The 21,240-nt window shown below is 43.3% G+C and overlaps 1 protein-coding gene across 1 annotated transcript in view; it reads right to left on the bottom strand.

Annotated features, from left to right (window-relative positions):
• Positions 1-4,551: 4,551 nt before the first annotated feature.
• Positions 4,552-21,240, bottom strand: part of plekhg5b (pleckstrin homology domain containing, family G (with RhoGef domain) member 5b) — a 260,660-nt gene continuing 243,971 nt past the window's right edge. The window contains exons 9-22 of the mRNA XM_037684656.1: positions 15,813-15,980; positions 15,407-15,415; positions 11,428-11,598; positions 9,195-9,290; positions 8,752-8,952; positions 8,531-8,641; positions 8,251-8,400; positions 7,468-7,605; positions 7,254-7,373; positions 7,033-7,165; positions 6,701-6,816; positions 6,461-6,621; positions 5,325-5,510; positions 4,552-5,287 (exon numbers count right to left, since the gene is read on the bottom strand). Coding sequence (XP_037540584.1) covers positions 4,552-5,287; positions 5,325-5,510; positions 6,461-6,621; positions 6,701-6,816; positions 7,033-7,165; positions 7,254-7,373; positions 7,468-7,605; positions 8,251-8,400; positions 8,531-8,641; positions 8,752-8,952; positions 9,195-9,290; positions 11,428-11,598; positions 15,407-15,415; positions 15,813-15,980 — 2,496 coding nt within the window. The remainder of the gene's footprint in view (positions 5,288-5,324; positions 5,511-6,460; positions 6,622-6,700; positions 6,817-7,032; positions 7,166-7,253; positions 7,374-7,467; positions 7,606-8,250; positions 8,401-8,530; positions 8,642-8,751; positions 8,953-9,194; positions 9,291-11,427; positions 11,599-15,406; positions 15,416-15,812; positions 15,981-21,240) is intronic.

Here is a 21,240-nt window from a genome sequence, read left to right on the forward strand (position 1 = left end):
TGATGCACCCATCACTCTGGAACAGGGTAAATCTTGACTCATCAGACCACATGACCTTCTTCCATTGCTCCAGAGTCCAATCTTTATGCTAACAAATTGAAGCCTATTTTTCTGTTAGCCTCACTGGTTAGTGGTTTTCTTAAGGCTTCAATGCTGTTCAGTCCCAATCCCTTGAGTTCCTTCACATTGTGCATATGGAAATGCTCTTACTTTCACTATTAAACATAGCCCTGAGTGCTAGTTTGTTTTTCTTCTTCGATTTGATTTCACCAAATGTTTAAGTGACTGCCGATCACGTTCATTCAGGATTTTTTCCAGCCACATTTCTTCCTCCCAAGACGATGGGTCCCCACTATCCTTCCAGTTTTTAATAATGCGTTGGACAGTTCTTAACCCAATTTTAGTAGTTTCTGCAATCTCCTTAGACGTTTTCTCTGCTTGATGGATACCAATGATTTGACTCTTCCCAAACAGTGACATATTTTCCACGACCACACGATGAGTCTTTCAACATGGTTGTTTAAGAAATGAGAAGCAACTCATTGTATCAGTTGGGGTTAATAGCTTGTGCCAGCTGAAAGATAATCGCACATGCATAGTTAAATCCAGGTGGCAATGTTTTTTTTTTTTTTTGACCAAGCAGTGTATTCAGCATTTCTGATGAACAATTTATCTGCATTAAAATTTTGAACAATTGTAGAATTTTATGCCACGCAACAAAAAAAAAAAGATTAGCATTTTGAACCATTTTATCTACTCACATCTTCTTATACTTGAGATTCAGTGAAGTGAAATTTTGATTCTCTGTTTGGTGTAAAGAGGCAGCACGGTGGCACAACTGGTAGAGCTGCTGCCTCTCAGCGAGCAGGTCCCTGGTTTAAATCCCGGTCCGGGGGCCTTTCTGGGTGGTTTGCATGTTCTCTCCGTGCATGCGTGGGTTTTCTCTGGGTACTCCAGTTTCCTCCCACAGACCAAAAACATGCATGTTAGGCTAATCATCCTTGGTAACTCTAAATTGTCTCTAGGTGTGAGTGATAGTGAGTGAATGATTGTCTGGTTTGCCTCCATGTGTCCCTGTGATGGACTGGAGACCCATCCAGGGTATACCCCGCCCCTTGAACAGTGATTGCTGGACATGGGCCCCGGCGACTCCCGTGATCCAAAATGGAAGAAGCGGGTAAAAAATAATGGATGGAATGGATGGATGTTTGGTGTAAAGGTGGTTCTGGGTTCAAATCCTTTTTGGGATCTTACTGTTAAGTGGATCTGAAGTATTTTTTTAATCAAACCACAACTTTGGGCAACATGTTTAACCTTCACTCACTATCTAAGGTCTCAAAGGTCAGGAATGTCCCAACAGTAATTTCCAGCCATGGCCATAAACTTTATGAAAACACACAATCAGTTAAATATAGACTTCACTCTTCATCCATGAACTCTGGCCTCTTTCTGGATATCTGAAGTGGAAGAGTTCATTTAAACTGGTTGGTTTTAAGCACAAATCACATGAGGAGGCTTAAAGACAGACTGCTCTGGTCCATTTCACAGAACCGTCTTCTGAATAAACCGACTTCATGAACATAAAGCCTTCTGACCATCACCTCCTGCTGTGTGGAATAAAGTCATCTTTATTTATTTGTAGAGCACAATTTAAAACAGATAAACTGTTATCAAAGTGCTTAACAGAAATGTAGCAAAACATAGGCAGCAAAACAAAAACATCATACAGAATTAAAATTACTGGAGCAATAACACACACTAATGATCACACTAAGGAAAAACAAGCAGTAAAAATAAACGTCAATCATAAAACAACAGAATTTAAAATGAGGTACACAGAACAAAATAAACTAACTCACACCGTATTAAACGCCAGAGCAAACAGGTGCGTTTTAAGGAGGGATTTGAACATCAGGAGGGAGGAGGCCTGCCTGATGTTGAGGGGCAGGTTGTTCCACAGGTTGGGACCTCTGACTGAAAAAGCTCGATCCCCTCGGAGCTTCAGGCGTGATTTTGGAACGACCAAAAGAAGCTGGTCCGATGATCTCAGGGCCCGAGACGGAACATATGGTTCCAGGAGCTCGGAGAGGTAGAGGGGTGCGAGGCCATTTAGGCACTTATATGTCAGGAGGAGAATCTTGAAGTCGATTCTGGATCGCACAGGAAGCCAGTGAAGGGAGGACAGAACAGGTGTGATGTGCTCAGACCTACGTGTACCAGTTAAAAGCCGAGCAGCTGCATTTTGGACGAGCTGGACACGTGAAATGGACGCCTGACTGACCCCAGCATAAAGTGAGTTACAATAGTCCAGGCGGGTTGTGATGAAGGCATGGACTAATGTTTCAAGGTTGGGTCTGGATAACACTGGCTTGAGCTTAGCTACCTGCCGCAGTTGGAAAAAACTTTTCTGCAGAACTGAACTGATCTGTTTGTCAAACTTAAAGTCCGAGTCAAAAACCACCCCGAGATTTCTAACAGTGTGCTTGAGATAGGGCTGAAGTGAGTCCAGGTTTGCAGGATCTGAGGAGGCAGCTGAGCTAGGACTAAAGACGATGACTTCAGTTTTCTGGTCGTTAAAACTGAAAAAATTTGAAGTCATCCATGCCTTAATGTCATCTAGACATTTGAGGAGAGGGTGGATGGAACGAGCACTGGCTGGTTTCAGTGGCAGGTAGATCTGGCAGTCATCGGCATAGCAATGGAATGAGATGGCATGTTTTCTTAAGATGGATCCCAGTGGGAGCAGATAGAGCGAGAAGAGAAGGGGTCCAAGGATCGAGCCCTGTGGGACCCCGCAGGAAAGAGGGACCGAAGTGGACAGACTTTCACCAACCTTGACACAAAAAGTCCTGTCAGAGAGGTAAGAACGGAACCAGTCTAAAGCAGCTCCTGTAATCCCAACCCAGTGTTCGAGCCGTGAGATGAGGATACTGTGGTCGACGGTGTCAAAAGCAGCAGTAAGATCAAGGAGTACAAGTACCACATAGTGACCAGAATCGTTTGAAGTTAAAATAAAATAATAAAATAAAAACACGAGACACGATTAATGTCTTGTTTTTTTTAATGCTGTGCCGTTCAGAACCAGCGTCTTGCTCCAGTAAGCAGATGACACCATTAAGACAGGGATTCTGACAGGTTTCAGTCATTTTATTATTTCATAAGACACTTTGAAGACATTTCTGAAGGAGGAGACATGATTTTGGTTCATAAAACATTAATGCCTAACGAGACAAAAAAAAACATTTACGAATCATAAACGCAAACAATATAAACAATCTTATATATAAAACATAGCAGGCATAATAAATATTACACAAAACACAAATAAACTCAAAGTAAACAGTTAACCTATTTGGTTTGGGTAATGTTTGGAGTAATTACTGATATGAAAAGCTTCTTTTAATCTCCTGGAAAAAGCTCAAGCTCTGCAGTCACTCATTAAAAAAAATCCACTCCAAACTTTACCTTCAAGCTCCTACAGTTACCTCAGAAAGAAACACGAGCTGGTGTGTCTTCCTGCTCCACATCATTTGTTCCTCAAGCCATTTTCTGTTTAGTGCCTAAAATACATGGAAACGGCTTCAGTCGCTCAGTTGGAGGCGGTAGTTCAGCGCACCGTTCAAAGACCTTGGATCAGTAAAAGAGCTTCATGCTCTAGAAGCAAAAATGTGATTTTTGGACCACATTGTTTTGGTCTTTTTGTTTTGCAGGGCTGCACACGTCTCCCCTCTTTGGGTGAGTTAGCAGGTTCACAGGAAGTGGGGATCAGATTTGGTTCAGTCGAAAATCAATGCTATGTGCCATTCAAACACATTCATTCACCCTTACTTGCCATTCAAACACATTCATTCACCCTCACACACACACACACACACACACACACACACACACACACACACACACACACACACACACACACACACACACACACACACACACACACACACGTTTGTACACAAAAATCATTGGGGGCTGTAAAGTCACTCTGAAGGGATTTTGCTACTTAAAGAAAACTGTGCAATTATTTATTTTTGTTGAAGCAAACCAGGAGTAGTACAAGTGTCAGGAGGTCACCACTGATGCTGCTTTCCTTCCTTTTCCCTTTTCATGAAGCCACAAGTTCTGGCGTCCAGCTCTTGGACTCAGGACTGAAGCTCCTCCTGCATGTGGGATGGGGGTGAAATGGTCATACCTCTGCTTGGATGTCTCCTTTCAACCCCCATAATGCTACTTCTGTTGCAAAGTGCAAGCAGTAACTGCCTCTCCCTTTTATTGGAGAAAGTCAGAAATCAATGGCAAGAAAAACAAAACAGAAACGTTGATGTTTAAGTGTAAAAAAACCCAAAAAACAACAACAACCTCAGTCCAAAAGAACAACAGGAAGGGAGAGGGCAGTGTGAGAAAAGAGTGCGTCTGTAGATCCAGAAAACTCAGTCTAGCCACACTAAAACTAGTGTTGCTGATCCTTTGGCAGTTAGACCTCCCTGGAACAAGAAGAAAACATCATTAAACCTGTTGCCATGATGAGGCTGAAGCAGAGTGATGTAACACTTACGATGCTGTCAGCGTGGAGTTGAGGACCAGGGTGGTGCGTATCCTGTACAGCTGGGCGAGGGTCAGCTTCTTGTGCTGCTGCGCGGGACTTCTCCTCTTCTTGCGTGACATTTCTGCTGAGTCTGCCTTTGACTGGCAGCTCCGATCTGAGCGGCCAGACGAAACCAGCTGGGTCTCCTCGCGCAGTCCGGCAGGAGCTCTGTGGATGTGCACGGCCTCCGCCCTGCTCAGGCTGGCTCGAAGTTTGTCCGAGAGTGTTTTAATGCTTAAACAGTCCTCTGAGCAGTGGAGGCTGCTCTGCCGCAGCTCTGACAGGCTCCGGCTGTGTGCCAGCGAGGACGTGTCTGTATTCTCGCTGTGTGACTCCTGGGAGTCGGAGCTGAGGGAGTGCATGCGAGACACGGGGTTATCTCCATGGACGCGCTGCAGGAGGTTATCCTCGGAGCGGGACAAAGTGAAAGAAGATAACCTCTGCAGGTACTTGAGTTTGGACTGCACAGGAGGCCGCCGGCGAGGCTTAAACTGGACGACAGACAGCTGGGAGCCCCGTGTGGCCTCCTCCTCCTCCTCTGTTTCTCCCTCACCCAGCTCCACCTCCTGAACTCCTTCCTCTGCGTCCTCTCCCTCACTCTGGACGGGCTGTAGCTGCAGCTCTCGTTGGAGGGACTCAGGGGAGAGGGTACCGTAGGCACTGTCCATAGAGAGAGATCGAAGCTGGGGCTCCAGCTCGTCGCTGTTGGCCCCCCCCCCCAAGACTGTGCTCAGAGTACAGACTGGAGTCGTCCCTGTGAGCAGACTGCTGGACGTCAGACCTTTCAGACGAGGACGACTCATCCCGATCAGAGTCTTTGTCAGAGCTGCCTTCAAGGTTCGAGTCGGAGGGAGGGAGCTGCTGGTGCTCAGCAGACTCGTCCACGTCCATCACTGACAGGGTCTCAGTGGAACCATCTGATTGGCTGAAAGAGAGAACTGGTTGATTAAAAGCTCTTTCTTTAGGTTGATGCAGATTTCAGCTGGATATCAAGAGAGAAAACTTTACTGATCCTCAACACATCTTCATGAACTATTTAAACCCAACTAAACCACAATGTAGAATCAATGTGTAAAACTAAAAACACTAATTGAAGACTCAGTAACTCATAGAAGCAACTTTAGCTGCAGCATCTTCAGTGTTTGTTCTCTGTACGAACATTCCAGTTCACATTGTTGAAGAAACATTTTGATTCTTACAAACATTCACGTGTCCTTTGCAGGTCCATCTGTGGAGATAACCATGTATAACACTACGATACTGGCATGCACGGATGTGACAGACTCAGTGACTGTGTCATGTGGCAGAAAACAAGCCCACATCATCACACCTTCTTCTCCGTGTGTGACAGTTGCTACGAGGTGTTTGTGCTCATATTGCTTGATTTAAACATCTCTGCTTTTTAAAATATGTTGTTGCACAAGTCTTACTGTATAATGATAAACTAAATAGTTTATTATTAAATAACTGCTTCTTTAAGGTTCTTGTTGATGACTTGCCACCTTTGAATTGTGTCAACCCATGCATGTATGCTATAAATGTCTGATTGTAGAGGTGATCAAACATTTTGATGATCGGCTGATTAAAGGTTTGATCACCTTCTTTCCCTCTTAAATCCCATGAGAGCTGTACAGATACATTTAGTTTTCAATACACTGATTTTGTACTTGAACGCTGTGTAATAAATGACATATGTGTCATTTTGTGGTTGATTACAGGTTTTATTTACCAAATTGAAAAAACTGGAAAATAATTCTTCATTTACATAATACCTTAAATTTAAAGTTTTGACCATAAATTATTTTATAATAGCAATTTTAAGTTCAACATTTATTTCTGTGAATGTGTGATTTGTAAAAGCTGAAGTTGCAGTACTTTGAGTTCTGCTTGTTCTTGTGCCGCAGGATTGGAGAGCTTGAAGTGGAGTTGCTGCTCTCCTCCTCCTCCTCCTCCTCCTCTTCCTCCTCCTCCGTACATCTCTTCTGAATGTCCTGCTGTCGGAGGTCCTCCTGGGTGCGAAGCCTCTGCAGCTGATTCTGAAGAGGAGTGATGGTGCAGCGTTACAACACGAAACAGCTGCAGTGTCAGAAACTGCAGATCTGTGCGTGCTCCAACCTGAACGCTGCAGATCGCATCAATCCAGCTTCGCCCCTGGGTGGCGCTGTTGGCTTGAAAAGTGTAGGCTGCTACTGCATTCTTAAACTCATTGAGGTAGATGAGGATGAAAGAGCCTAAAGAACAAAAAGGCAACATGTCACCACATTTTCAGTACATTAACTTTTTCATGCTGAGCTCTTTGTCTGTGTTGATGAATATTTGGTTTTGTATCTTTCGAAGGATTTCCTGCTTTTCTCCGATTCATATTTCCAGACAAAACAGGACATTTGAATCCTAAATATTGAATCTAGACCACAGCAATCAGATGAAACCAACACCAGAGGGCTCACCGGGATCTTTGAGTTCTTTACAGACGAAGTTGTGAATGAGGAGCGGCTGACGGATAATTTTAACCTTTTCCACTCGCTTCACTGGTTTGGTGATCAGCAGCAGGTCAGTGAACAGGAAACAGTAGACCTCCATCTGTGGGGCAAGAGTCAGAAACCAGGTGTAACTTCAAAAGCAAGGCACTCACGGTGTGTGTACAAAAAGTCGTGTGACTCAGTCGTACCCTGCTGTCTTTGCCCTCTTTCATCCTCAGTGCTCCCTCGAGATGCAGCTGTCGAGTCTCTTTCGGCGAAGTTCCTCTCATGGGAGCCATAAGATCGAAGTGGTTGTACTCTTTGAGGATCTGAACAGGAGGAGACAAAGAAAGAAAAATAAAAGCATGAAGCCTGATTTCACACATATTTGAAAGTGATGGATCTTCATAAATCCTTTCTTGCCTTCTCCACCTCCTCACTGCTGCCCTCCACTGCCTCGTAGGAGTCTATGCGGGCGGAGATGGTGGCCAGCTTCTGCTGGTCCTGACGCTGCCGCATCTGCAAGTCCACACTGTTGATGAAGTCCTCCACTGTGACCACCTTTAGGAGGAAAAACACTCGAGTCAGTTCTGATGCGTAACTTTTACCAGGAACAAGACAATGTTCATACAAGACCATGTTGACTTTCTGTCTGCTGCAGGACTGATTTCAAGATTTTATTGTTAGTTTTTAAGGCTCTTAATGGTCTGGCTCAAGTTTATCGCCAGGATATTTTACAGCACCAGTCTGTTTAGAAGACTGAGCTAAAACAACCAGATACTTTTAGCTGTTCTAAGATCTAAAGCAGAGCTATGCAACTAAGGGCACAGTTACGGAAAGCCAAGAGCTCAGGGGCTGGACATCTAGCATTATTGTCATTAATTAAAGTTGTTTTATGGTTTAAAATCTAGTTTGATTGAAAAATGAACCCACTGGTGGGCCGAACTGAGCACACGCGTGGGTCTGATTTGGCCCCTGGGCCGCCAGTTAAATGGCCCTGATCTAAAGTCAAAAGTAAAGTGTATGGTCTTAGTTTTAACTCTGGGATGAAAGATGGCAGGTGACGTGTGGTTTGATGGACCTTTTCTTCATCTTCCAGTGCTTCCTTGATTTTTCAGTCACTTGTATTGAGTTTATTCCTTGAATTTAATTTTATATCAAAGTGCTCTAAAAACAGCTGTGAGGTTTGATGGTGGACATGCTCACCATGCTGTTGATAGTGTCGCGGGCTGCTGGATCATCGGTTTTCTTCAGAATGCTCTTCAGCAGGAGAGGATATTTGGTGAGTCTCTGATGAGGCTTGGCCAACATGTCAGCCAGCTTCAGACGGTTGCACTGCTTATGGGTCTCTGCCCACTGAACAGAGTCAGACACAGACATGAAGTCAAGCAGCAGAACTGAAGTGGAGAAGAAGGCTGAGTGGGTCAGGATGGGACATGCTGAAGGAACCCAGTCAGTTTTATGGTGAAGCACAGGGAACACTCACCGTCACGTACGTCTTGAAGTGCTCGTTGTCCCTGAGAAGTGTGCGCATGTACTCCATGCAGCCCTCCTCCTCCATGCAGTAACGGATGTAGGGCTGGAACCTGGAGCCGAACTGAGCACACAGACAGACGTCCATCAGTTTTATCACTACATCAACTAATTAAAGTATATTTTGGTGCAGTCAGAATATCCAGTTGATGGTTCAGTGCGACTCCAACTGACCGTCCTGAAGCCGTCGTAGAGGTGGGTGGGGTCAAGCAGGGCCCGGGCCTTCCTGGCCTGCTCCAGGACAGGGACCATGACCTGGTTCCACAGGGACGTGTGGAGGCCGACTATCTCCTGGATATTACTGAACAACTTGTTGGGTTCCACCTCTGCTAGCAGGCCACTCTCCTGCAGGTTCAGCAGCCCACACAAGAACAGCTGGAGGGACGAACAGTTTCAGATTGAAAAAGTAAAATGTTAGACAGAGCAGGAAGAGATTAAAACTACAGATTTGTTTAAATAAACCATTTTCTCAGTCGAGGCTTCAAGGTATTGTTGTTACACAACATGGAGTTCATTGTGCTTCTTATCTGTCAGAACACAGCCGCAGCTTCTGTTGCTCAACGATCAGAAGCAGAACATGAACTTTGTGTCAGCACAAACAGCAGCTTTGTTCTTACATCAGTGATAACTCGAAGCTTCTTGATGTAGGTGGCCTCCGTGTGCAGCAGCTCCCAGATGGCCTCCTGCTGGTGGAACTGTCGCCTCGGCAGCGTCTGAGCCAACACAGACACATGACACGTACAGACAGTGAGCTCCTCCAACAGCATTTCCATGCAAAATCTTTAATGCACTAAAAGTTTCAAGTTTTTCTAACCCTCCTAATCAACAGGAGTATCTGTCAAAATTCAAAGGGTATTTGGGTGTAAACAATATTTTTAACAAAATTTACTTAACTACCTTTGGAGTACACAGTGACTTATCTTTTGTAAATAAAATGTTATTGCTCATAAAGTCATGATTTGTAACAACTACTGGTTGAAGAAAACGTAATTTCCTGATTAAGATGAGATCCAAGTATTAGACAACCCCTGGGAATGTTTCAGGACAGTTTGGAGATTCCCCGACTGTTCACAAACTGACTGTCAGCTGCTGAGACACCAGCTTATATACAGCAGCCTGCCTGTCTTATCTCCTTCAACTCAAGCTGCAGTCACTGTTTCTACAGAGTGGGAAGTCTAAACTTTTTTTTTTCCTTCTTGCTTGACTGTTAACTACCATATTTTTTTACCTATAAGTCACAGTTTTTTGCATAATTTACATGCCCTGCAACTTATACACCGAAGCGACTTATTTATGGATTTTCCCATATTTATAAACCGATTTTTGTCTGAGATATGACTGTTTCATTCATTCTGACTGAAAATATTGAACACTACCATTTTCAGCCTCTAGATGGCACTCGAGTTGTATGGCATGCTGTTGTGTCATGTAATAAGTAAAAGTGGCTATTAATAACACAATTGGCTTGCCATACACTGCCACCTTCATCCAGCTCGCCTGGTGCAACCATCAAATAAGCTTCATTTTGCTGCACCGCCCCAGCGAAGTGCAGCTGATTTGACCACTAAAGTGTAACAAAGTGTTACAAAGTAAAAGTTCAACCGCGACACACCTTTGCTATAATGTTGAGAAAACAAATAATAGTTTTTAAGTGTTAATCTTGTTAAATTCTTGTTAAAAGTCCTCCAGTGCACACTCCTGTGGCCGCCATTTGGCACAACACCGGCCCACATTTCCGGGTTGTCAGCGGTGATGCGTAATAGATGCGATTTATACGACGAAGCACCATATTTATGGATTTTTCCACTTTATTAGACATATTTGGACTGATGCAACTTATAGGGCATTGTGATGTGTACGGTACTCATCATGTACAGCTTAACTTTTCATTTAATAAATAAAAATGTTAAACATATATTATGTCTAATCTTTAGACTAAACAGGCTGACTTTATTTTTCACCATGAGGGAAGTTGGAAATTAAAATTTCTTTAATTATTTTTGTTTCTCTTTTTTGCAGCATTGATTAATTAGCCCTTACTAATTATTTAAATACGTAACAAACATTTCTGCACATACAGCAAGTGATAGTAAAACATTTTCTTTAAAAGCCAGTGGAACACACAAAGTAATGGGTCAAGGCTGAAAGCATGATCCATGGTAGCTGATGCTACCAGGAACAAACTATCAAAATGTGAGAGCTCCTGCTCTCTAATTTTGACTCGTAACAGTTATCAGGTGCACTTTATGTCTAAATTTAAGGAGGCAAGCGAGTTTCAAGCTGTATCATCAGTGTCAGAAGTGTCACACCTTGAAGGAGTGGGGGCTGTGTAGCCACTTCACCCCCTAAACCCAGCTGCTCCAAGCAGCGCTCTAAAAACAGCTGAAACAGCTGCTGCACTGCAACTCTGCTGTTTTACTCAGGACATCAGTGAAACATGCACATGGTAGGATCCTCTCCTCAGGTGTAAAGAAAGACAAGCAACTTTATGACCCCAATCAGCAACAGGATGAGGTTGTTGGGAGGTTTCCGGCTATTCACTAGTTAACGTTCATTAAAAAGGATAAACCAGCAGCTGGCAGTTGAGCTGACTGGTCATGTACACATTAACAGACAGCCTGTAATGGTTGTTATCAATTTCACAGGAATTTACAGCTGTCCTCTGCAGCCTGACTGTAAAAGGCTTCAGATACTTTATTACAGGAACACAGGCCAGAAAACAAAATATGACAGAGGAAACAGATATGGAGCAGGAGGCACAGCCTGCTTACATAATGGAAAATGTTCATCAACGAGGACTTGAAGTGGGACTGAAGCCATGTGGCAGCAGGGGTCCTGCTGGTGCTTTACCTTTGAGTCGTCCAGCAACGTCTGCCAGCTGTCCTCCATGAGCAGGTTGGCCTCCTCCTCTTCCTCCTCCCACTTGTTCTTGTGGAAAGAGAGCTGCCGTGGCACTTTGGGGAGCCCAAACATGGAGTAGGAGTGCAGTTTGCTCTGAAGCTGCTCCAGGCGATCCACCTCCTGCATCGAGACAATAAAAACCAGCTCACAAACCAGGACCAGTGTGATTTTACAGCAGAAAACGAAGAGATGCTCCATCAGGTGTTTCTGTTACATTTAAAGAGCTGCAAAACATGAGCTGCTGTATGAACACACAAACACCATCCCTAACAGTGCATCTGTATTTAAATCCACATGTAGCTGCTCTTCAGCTGGTGGTCTTCACACCATTATGAAAATGAGCTCTGTGCATTGAGACTGGCTAACAATAGAAGACGGGGGGTGGGGGCGAGGGCAGTGGACAGAAATGAATCCCTCTGAGGAACTAGAATGAAGAGGAACATGATGTGAACTTCTTTTTCACACTTTATCTCAGAGTGACTGACAGCAGCTGAACCTTGCAGAGGAGCTGCCAGAGCTCCAGGTTCTGCTGTGAAGCGGGTAAGTAGAACAGAGGCATGCCTGGAGCTGACGCATGGCCGACAAGGAGCGTCTCTGCATGACATCTGCTAAACAGTAGGATAATGGAAGAGGATGATGTTAAAGGGAGATATGTGGGGTGGGGGGGAGGTGGGGTCTGTTGTTCACTTGGATCAAAACTGCTATATAATGAGGATTCAGATTATTACTGAAATATATGAATGTTTTTATTCATACATGAACAGGTTTCCATCGTTCAATGATACATGAAAGCAAAGTGAGTGTTGTTTTTCCCAGAAAAGGGATCGGGGTGGAGGGTGAAGTCTGAAAACACAAAAGTTTGCCTTTTATATATATATATATATATATATATATATAGAGAGAGAGAGAGACAAACTTCGCCAAGTTCTTTTAAAATATGAAAATTCATTTTCAACTGACCCAGACATCACCCAACTTCAAAAGTTGGATGATCCTGCAATTAACTCGATGATACTGTATCTGACTGACCCAGACAAATACATCCCATCGAAAGGTAAACTGGATTCCGATCCAGACCTAAAAGTCCTCTTTCAGCTGCGCAAACAGTTAAAACTATTCAAGGACAACCTAACTTTAGCTCATGGAGCGACGTCCTCACCCGTGTTCGCGGTCTCCCATGACCGAAGGGGGGTGACGCCAGTTAGGGTAATGCTACCAGACGCAATAACGTGAGCAAATCTGACATTCAGAGTGAGTGACGCACCGAAACGTCGTTTTCTAGTTGCTTAATCACTGCTTTTGTCAATGTTGAAACGTTGTTTTACTGGTTGCTTAGTCACTGTTGTTGTCGATGTTGAGACATCGTTTAATTGGTTTTGGTATTGTTTCCGAACACCCCAAGCAAGAATGAATTTTGTGTGTAGTTAAGTTAGAGACTAAGAGGCCTTTTAACTATGCCAACATGCAGTTCATTCATTAAATTACAATCTTTGCGGAGTCAATGTATATTATTGCTACCTTAAGTACCATAGTCTACATTGATCTCACAACGCGTAAGCCGAACCTACTCGAACAATTCTATTCGGGGGGATAGCTAATTCTTTTTGATGAGTCTCGCCATAGGCTTCCAAAACATTTATGGGGAAACCAAACACCCAATCTCAAGTCGTTCGTCTAAAAGACAACAGACCATTGAACCAAACTATATTTTACCATGTAAAGCTAACTTAAACCAAGTTAGAAATGGAAAAATAGTTTGGAACACTCTTCTATAGGTATAAATCCCTATAGTTACCCTTGTCAGCATGTTCCATCCCTTAACTGGTAGCTGTAGCTGTTCCCAATCATAATAGCTTACACACCAGGTGCATATAGTTTAAGGCCTTATGTAAAATCCCCTTCATAAGCCCACCTTAAACCACATAATTGCATGTCACATTTGAACCAGAACGGCACAGACTGGACATCCACCCAGCGACGACCTTCGCTGGAGGAGACCTGCAATCCTGACGTTGGTCTCCACTCTTCATCCAGTGGCCGCATCTTCAGTTCAATCCAAGGGAACCCCTCTGTATGCTGATCAATCAACACTTCCAATCGTTGTGGATTAATCGTTGTGGATTATATGACTTTTTCCAATGGATTACAGACTCTGTTTCCAAGGGGTTAAAGCATTGCTACAATGGAATTACCAACAACATTATGGAATTATCATCAACACAATGGAATTACCAAGAACATTGTGGAATTACCTTTGACTTTTGTTTTCCTTGCTGGATTACTTTTGACTTTTGTTTTCCTTGCTGGATTACTTTTGACTTTTGTTTTCCTTGCTGGATTACATCAAGACCAAGGACATTCGAAGGCGTAAGTTCATGTTGGAATTCATCCCCATGGACAGGCGATGATTTCCAAAGGGGGGACTGTAGTGAACTAGGCCTGAGCCTGAGGTCAAGTCCTGACCTTAAGGACCATATGGGACAGAAACTGTCATTTCATTGATTTGAATCCAGAAATACAGGTTGACCCATCCTAAGACTTTCTTTCTTGAATTAATCAAGTAAAAGAAGACTACTTTCTATTATCATTACCATTTTACAAATGTTTTGATAATCAAATTGTGTTAGTTCAAACAATGTTTACATGTTGAAGTGAACTACTCATTTTTAAATCAACTGTGAAACAGTAATAACGATTTTTAATCCTCATTCAAAGAAGAAATCAGGTTAATGATGCATTGTCTGATTTTCTGTCTTCAATGAGCAAGTGTGTAAGTTGGTCAAAGTTCAAGTTTCGGTCAACTGCAAGTTTACTGAAAAAGAAATGTCATGTTTAACTTTTACAGCAAGATACTAGAGAATTGACTCCACGAAGTCTGAAGTTCTTCATAATATCTTCTGTCTGTTCTTAAACAATCTTAATCTTTTTCCTTGACTTTTCATAACACCTTACATCACAAAACACACCTCTGTTTTGGTCCATCGACCAATCAGAAACTCCCAAATGAACCGGAAATAGAGCTCTTTAAAATGTCGGTACTTCCTAGTTCAACCCAGTTGGAGTCAAGTTGGAGTTGGAGTAGATGGAGAGTTCTGCAAGAGGTTCCACCTCCAAGTTGGAGTCGGGTGGAGAGTTTTGCAGCTCCAGTCGTTTGGGAGAACAGAAGTCCAGCCATGATTCAAAAGCTCTTCCGAGTCTTTGGGATTATGACATCTTCCACCTCTGAGTGGAACTTCTGAAGGACTCCACTCATGTGAGTCCACCGTGAGCTGAACTGTTGTTGACGAAGTCGCGTCACCACTCCGGACGGTTCTCTGCCATCCTACGGAGACGCTGGACCGGTAGCGTAGCTGGAGCTCCGCTTTCACTGATTCATCGTCAGAGAGGTAATGAGTCGAGTTGACTACCGAGCGTACCGAGGAAAGCTGGGTCGAATGGAGGGTGTCGTTCTGTCCAACACTTTTCACTCACACACACACCATCTCCCTCCCTCTAAACTTCAATCTTTAAACTCTTCTGTCTGCTAAAAATCATTACAGATATTTTTAGAAATGTCTGAAGCAAAGTTTTTCAATCACCGCCGTGTGGTTAATGTCTGCTGTTCTGCTGGAAGTGAGAAAACAATCGCCGTATTGTTTACTTCCTGTAAAAACTGATTAATAAGCTGTCGTTATTTTCAATTTTTGCCAATTAATGTAAATGTGTGATGTGTTAAACTTGATTCTGTTGATAAATGACCCACTGTCGTTGGTGAGTCAAAGATAATTAACGTCTCACGTCCACATTTTATTAAATTCAGATGCACGTCATTATACAGTCCAGAAAAATGAAAGAATCCGTTTTATCTATGAATATATGACAGCATATGTTCATACTACATATATACATACATACATACACACACACACACACACACACACACACACACTTTTCCAGACTTGGAAAATCCTAAAACCAATTTCTTGACTTTCTAGACGACCTTAACAAGAAAACTCTGGTCATGAAGTGATCGCAGGCTTCCCCTCCACCTGCTCCTTCCATAACGGCTGAGAGGAAAGCATGGAGTCCAACATGTCAGGAGACTGAAGGGAAATGATTTCACCGTGGCTGGTGGGAGTTGGCCTTCTGACCCCCTCCCACTGCCGCCAGCTTCTGTTCTTTGCTTTTCAATACCTCTTTGACTGAGACACGTCAAGTTACAAAACCTGTTCCCTGCGGGGTTTACAGTTTGTTTACAGACGAGGAAAATCATGGCACTTTGTTTTAATTAGTGGTCTCCCCCCCCCATGTGTTCAACACCATGCACTTGCTGTTACCTTGACAGAGGGCCCCACCGCGGGGCTAAACAGGATGCTGAAGCGGCTGGCGGCACGGTTCTTCCAGCTGTCGGGTCCAGCCCCGACGCCGGGCAGAGAGCCTCCCAGCTGTCCCAGAGAGTCTGGGGTGGGAATGTTGGCCTCCCCCAGGAACTCTGTCATGTTCTTCCTCCGCCGCGCCTGACCCTGCCAGGCACACAACACATGACACTACATGATGAGCTGGATGACAAACAGAACAGAAAATGAAAGAAAAGCACCACCAGAAGGATTCAAAAACGTTCAAGACAAAACAACTGGACTTTATTTGTAACAAAAGACGTTTCGCTCCTGTTACAAATAAAGTCCAGTTGTTTTGTCTTGAACGTTTTTGAATTCATCATGTCCTGGATGACATAGAATCTTCACCAGCATACAACCAGAAGGAGCAATGATCACTTTATTAGAAAAAACAATGAGTTCCGGTACGAGATGCCAGAGTGAGAAGAGTACACACAAACAGTACCAGAGTGAGAGGAGTACACAAAGACAGGATGAGCAGGAAATGAGCGGGGACTTTCAGAGCAAGAGATGGCAACATCGTTAAAGTCATCCTCATGGTCGGACACAAACAGGAGGGGGAAGGACTGCCACTTCCTCGCAACGAATGCTTGTGACATTAAAGGAGCAGGCAGTGGGCTGTTTCATAAGAACACATGGCCCGAGTTAGCCCATTGTTCAGGTCCATTGTTACCCTGTCAGCAGGCCGGGCGCTCCTGTAGTCTGTCGCAAACAAACGGGGTATCTGAGGAAGCGGTTGTTTTTGTCACTGGAGTGTCAGTGCTGAGGAATCTGCTTGGAGGTGTGTGTGTGTGTGTGTGTGTGTGTGTGTGTGGGGGGGGGGGGTTCTGAGAGCTCGACCACTGATTCCCCTCCACCACCACCACCTCATCAAAACACAGTGATAGGAAAATGTTACATTCCTGGACACTGACACCATTGTTGAAATTGACAAACTCTTCAACCGATAAACACACCAGTCAAAACATTAGTGCTCATTAACACGTGCACACACGCATGCACAGGTTTATGTTTGCTTTGGATTACTTTGAATGAAAAATTAAAGACAGACAATGAGCTTGGTCCGTGTACATTCAGGCATTTCGTTTATTCAACCGAGCTTCAGCTGGTTTGAACTCTGCAGGGAGGAAACCTCCATTCTTCTGTCAGACATGGATCCTGGAGCATTCTGCATCAATCAGTGGATCAATCAAACTGATGAACTAGAAAAGCTTTATGTTGATCAAAGTATACAAACAACTGCTTCTGATTATAATGACCCAACACTGTAAATAGTTGCATGTATGTGACTAAATCAGACGTGCAAACATTTCACAGTGTTCTGCGTCAGATCAGGAGCCAGATGGAAGCTGCAAACCAGAGCTGAGGCTGCACGAGTGGCTTCTACAAGTTAATGGTACATAAAACTGAGTTGGGGGGAGGGGGTATTCCTTTAATGCTTAGAACATTATTACCCTAACCTACTGTGAGTATCCTTGCAGAAACTGGAGTAAAAGACAGATGGTTTAGTTGTTTCAGAGAAAAAGGAAATAAAACTTGAGCCCATGTGGCTTTTTGAACATCTGGTGAAGGATGCAGATGTTAGGAAGTGTCCAGTTCACACATGCAGGAAAAGTCTGGACCATCTGAAGTTCAGCACAGAACAAGCCTTTTTTAAAGTTTACATTTAAGAAATTATTCAGCAGATTGAATAATAGATAAACTTTACAAAAACAATTTAAATTTTATTTTTCACTGACACAAAGCCAGGAAGTTGTAAAGACACCCAGAGAGGATAAAAAGCCATCAGCAATTCCCCAACATGGACCAGAACTCACCATTGAAGCCAGAGGCATGTCGAACGTAACAAAAACCATCCTAATCCTTCAGATGGACTCATGGATCGCAGCCCATCCTTCAAGCCAGCTGCTGCCCTCACTCAGCTCCTCGCCTCCTCTCTCCTCTTCCACATGTCGTCCTCACTCCTCACGGCTCTGAGCGAGTAGCCCCGTCTTGTTCATTTGTCTACAAACACTTTTTTTACTCTTGAAACAAGCCGTGCCAGCAGACCCCGCCTGCCCTGTGGGCCACAACCTGCCAACTGCTCCCCTTTCTGAGCAGCTGTGTCCTGTTCTGTCATCAAACAGTCAGCTGGGAGTCCTGGTCTCTGGGACGACCAGTCTGCTCGCATTTCATCCAGACACTGGTTTGAAGTCATAGCAACCAGGAGGATCCTGCCTCATTGTGTTGGACAGGAAAGAGGAGGAGCAGGAGGAGGCTGGTTTGAATTTCTGGAGGTGGAGTCAGCATGACGACTTGCAGGGAGTTCCCTGATTCAAACGGGTATTCTGGTGCTCCGTATGTCACATTCAGCTGGTAAACAAGTAAAATCAAGACGCTTCCAGTTTTTCAAGTTGAGTTTTCCTCACAATAAATCTGCTGAGTGAAACCCAAGCAGCTCAGATTGAGCATGTCACTTTTCACATCACATCCTCTAAAAGCCTCGACACATTGTTTTGTGCAGGCTGTATTCTGCTCAAAATACTTCAAACAATGCCAGGCTAGACGGTAAAAACAAGGAAAAAATTTCCACTGCGTTGGCCAAACAGGAAATCTCTATTGTTGACTTGTTTCAGCACATTATTAGGCACTATAGATAAACTCAAGAAAGCACACACATCTCCTCCCGCAGCAAGCTGAACCGTCTGAAACCTTCCAGAGTTCAAGATTGTAGACTAAATTAGAAAATGAACAGGATTGTTAGTCAGAACCATAAAGACTGAAGTCATCAATTCTTTAAAAAGAGGTTTGGTCTTTTCAGTAAACTGATAATAACTCTTCAGTCTGAGCAAATAAACCCGACAGCAAACATTAGGCCTCTGCATTCACATCTGCTCGACTTTAAATATATATATATATTTTTTTCATTTACCCTTTATTTATACAGGTAGTCTCATTGAGCCACGAGAACTCATTTTCAAGAAAGACCTGTTTAGGGAGTAGCTGGTGGGGGTTAAGGGCCTTGCTCAGGGGCCCAGAGTGGGGCGAATGAGGGTGGAGGGAGGTGTGGGTGTTCCACCTTTTCCACCCACATTTTGATGTTGACTGTACCGGGAGTTGAACATGCGACTTTCTGATCACAGGCCCATCTTCTAACCTCTTACCAGGTCCTTGTGTTCTCTGTGTAAGCCTGTCAGTCAAAGCAGAGGGCAGCAATGCCCTTAGCAAGTTTTAAAGTAGTGCGACTTGTTTAGGACGACTCCGGTATAGTTAATTTGTCATTTAAATGCATAAATGTTAAATGAATTTGTCACATCTAGACTGGACTATTGCAATGGTTTATTATCTGGGTGTCCAAATACTTCTTTAAACAGTCTTCCGTTAATCCAAAATGCTGCTGCCAGAGTCTTAACTGGAGTTAGTAGGAGAGATCATATCTCTCCAGTTTTAGCTTCTCTCTAGTGGCTCTCTGTCAAACCCAGAATTGAATTCAAGATCTTACTTCTAACCTACAAAGCTTTCAACAACCTAGCTCCATCTTGTATTACAGATCTTAATGTTCCATATTTTCCTAACAGAGCACTTCAGTCTCAGACTGTAGGTTATATTGTGGTTCCTAGATTTCCCAAAACCAGAATGGGAGGAAGATCTTTCAGTTATCAGGCTTCTCTCTTGTGGAACCAACCTCCAGTTTCTGTCCGTGAGGCTGACATATTGTCCAGTTTTAAGACTGGACTTAAGACTTTCCTTTTTGATAAATCCTATTGTTAGGGTCGGCTGCCTTAAGCTTAGACTACTACAGAACAAATTGATCTCATTTCCTTAAATCCATCCATCCATCCATTATCTTTACCCGTTTGTTCCATTTTGGGTCACGGGGGTCGCCGGTGCCCATGTCCAGCAATCACTGTGCGAGGGGCGGGGTACACCCTGGACGGGTCGCAAGTCCATCACAGGGCCACATAGAGACAAACGAGACAAACAACCATTCACTCTCTCACTCACACCTAGGGACAATTTAGAGTTACCAATCAGCCTAACATGCATGTTTTTGGTCTGTGGGAGGAAACCGGAGTACCCGGAGAAAACCCACGCATGCACGGAGAAAACAAGCAAACTCCACCCAGAAAGGCCCCTGGACCAGGGTTTGAACCAAGGACCTGCTCGCTGAGAGGCAGCAGCTCTACTAGTTGCGCCACCGTGCTGCCCGCCATTTCCTTAAATGAATTGTTAAAATTAAATAGTTTTCATTTGCCATTATTTCTATCTTAATGTAGTATTTGAGGTCAGATCAGGTTCACTACATTAACATGTGATTCTTGACCTGCCATTGTGTATCTGTTCCTATCAAACCCAACCGGTCGAAGCAGATGGCCTCTTGTCCTGAGCCTGGCTCTGCTAAAGGTTTCTTCCTCATGAGGGAGTTTTTCCTTTCCATGCTTGCTCAAGATGAGAGTTCTGCGATGGAGTTAAATTCAAAGCAGTCTGCTCCTCAGATAAATAATGTTAAATTATTATATTTATATGAATGTTTCTGTTCAGTGTCCTGAGACGACTTCTGTTGTGATTTGGTGCTCTATAAATAAACTGAATTTAAATTGAATTGAAATATAATTAATGATATCAAACTGGATTTAGACTAATCTTATCCTCTGTGACTTGTGCCATTATCTTTGGCCTGGAAAGAGGAAAATCTGATTTTCACACACACACACATGCACGCACACACACGCAAAAAAAAAACAACCCAACAAACAAACAAAAAAAAAAAAACAGTTTATTGTAGTTAACTGATAAATCCATTTGATCAGGAGGGTTGATTAACGATGGGAGAACATCATGACAATGACCTTTCTGAAAGCTCAAACACACAACATCCCACACAAAGGGCGCACACACATAATGTGCAGAAAACCAGGAAATCAAACCCAGAACAGTTCACTGCAGGCCTGCGACATGCTGCACAAATAGAAGCTTCAATGACTACAACGCTCAACATCTGTAAAAATGACTGAGCTATAGCCATTATTGTGTTGTTTGAAATCAGGCTTTTGCGGCCATTTTGAATTGTGTTTTCAGTCAGTTGTTGATGTACACTTAATGATTACTTTCTGCAAATTCTATTACAATTCATCCATGGTCTAAGAGATATTTTGTTAACAAACAAACATGGACAAAAACATTATTGCTTTTTTTTTTTTTTTTTTTGCTTTGCAGCTGAAGGAGATAAACTTTTGACTACAAATATTTTGAGTTCCTGTTTCGTTTTTAGATCAAAAACAAATTTTAAGTTGTTTTTATTGTGGTCAAATCTAAACCTTTTGTCATAATATATTTTTTTTATTACAAAAAGGCCAGAAGAAATTAACTTCAGATCAAGACATTTGTTTTCACGCAAGAAAATTAT

Source organism: Nematolebias whitei, chromosome 11, assembly GCF_014905685.2.
Source record: "Nematolebias whitei isolate Nwh7 chromosome 11, NemWhi1, whole genome shotgun sequence".
NCBI lineage: Eukaryota > Metazoa > Chordata > Actinopteri > Cyprinodontiformes > Rivulidae > Nematolebias > Nematolebias whitei.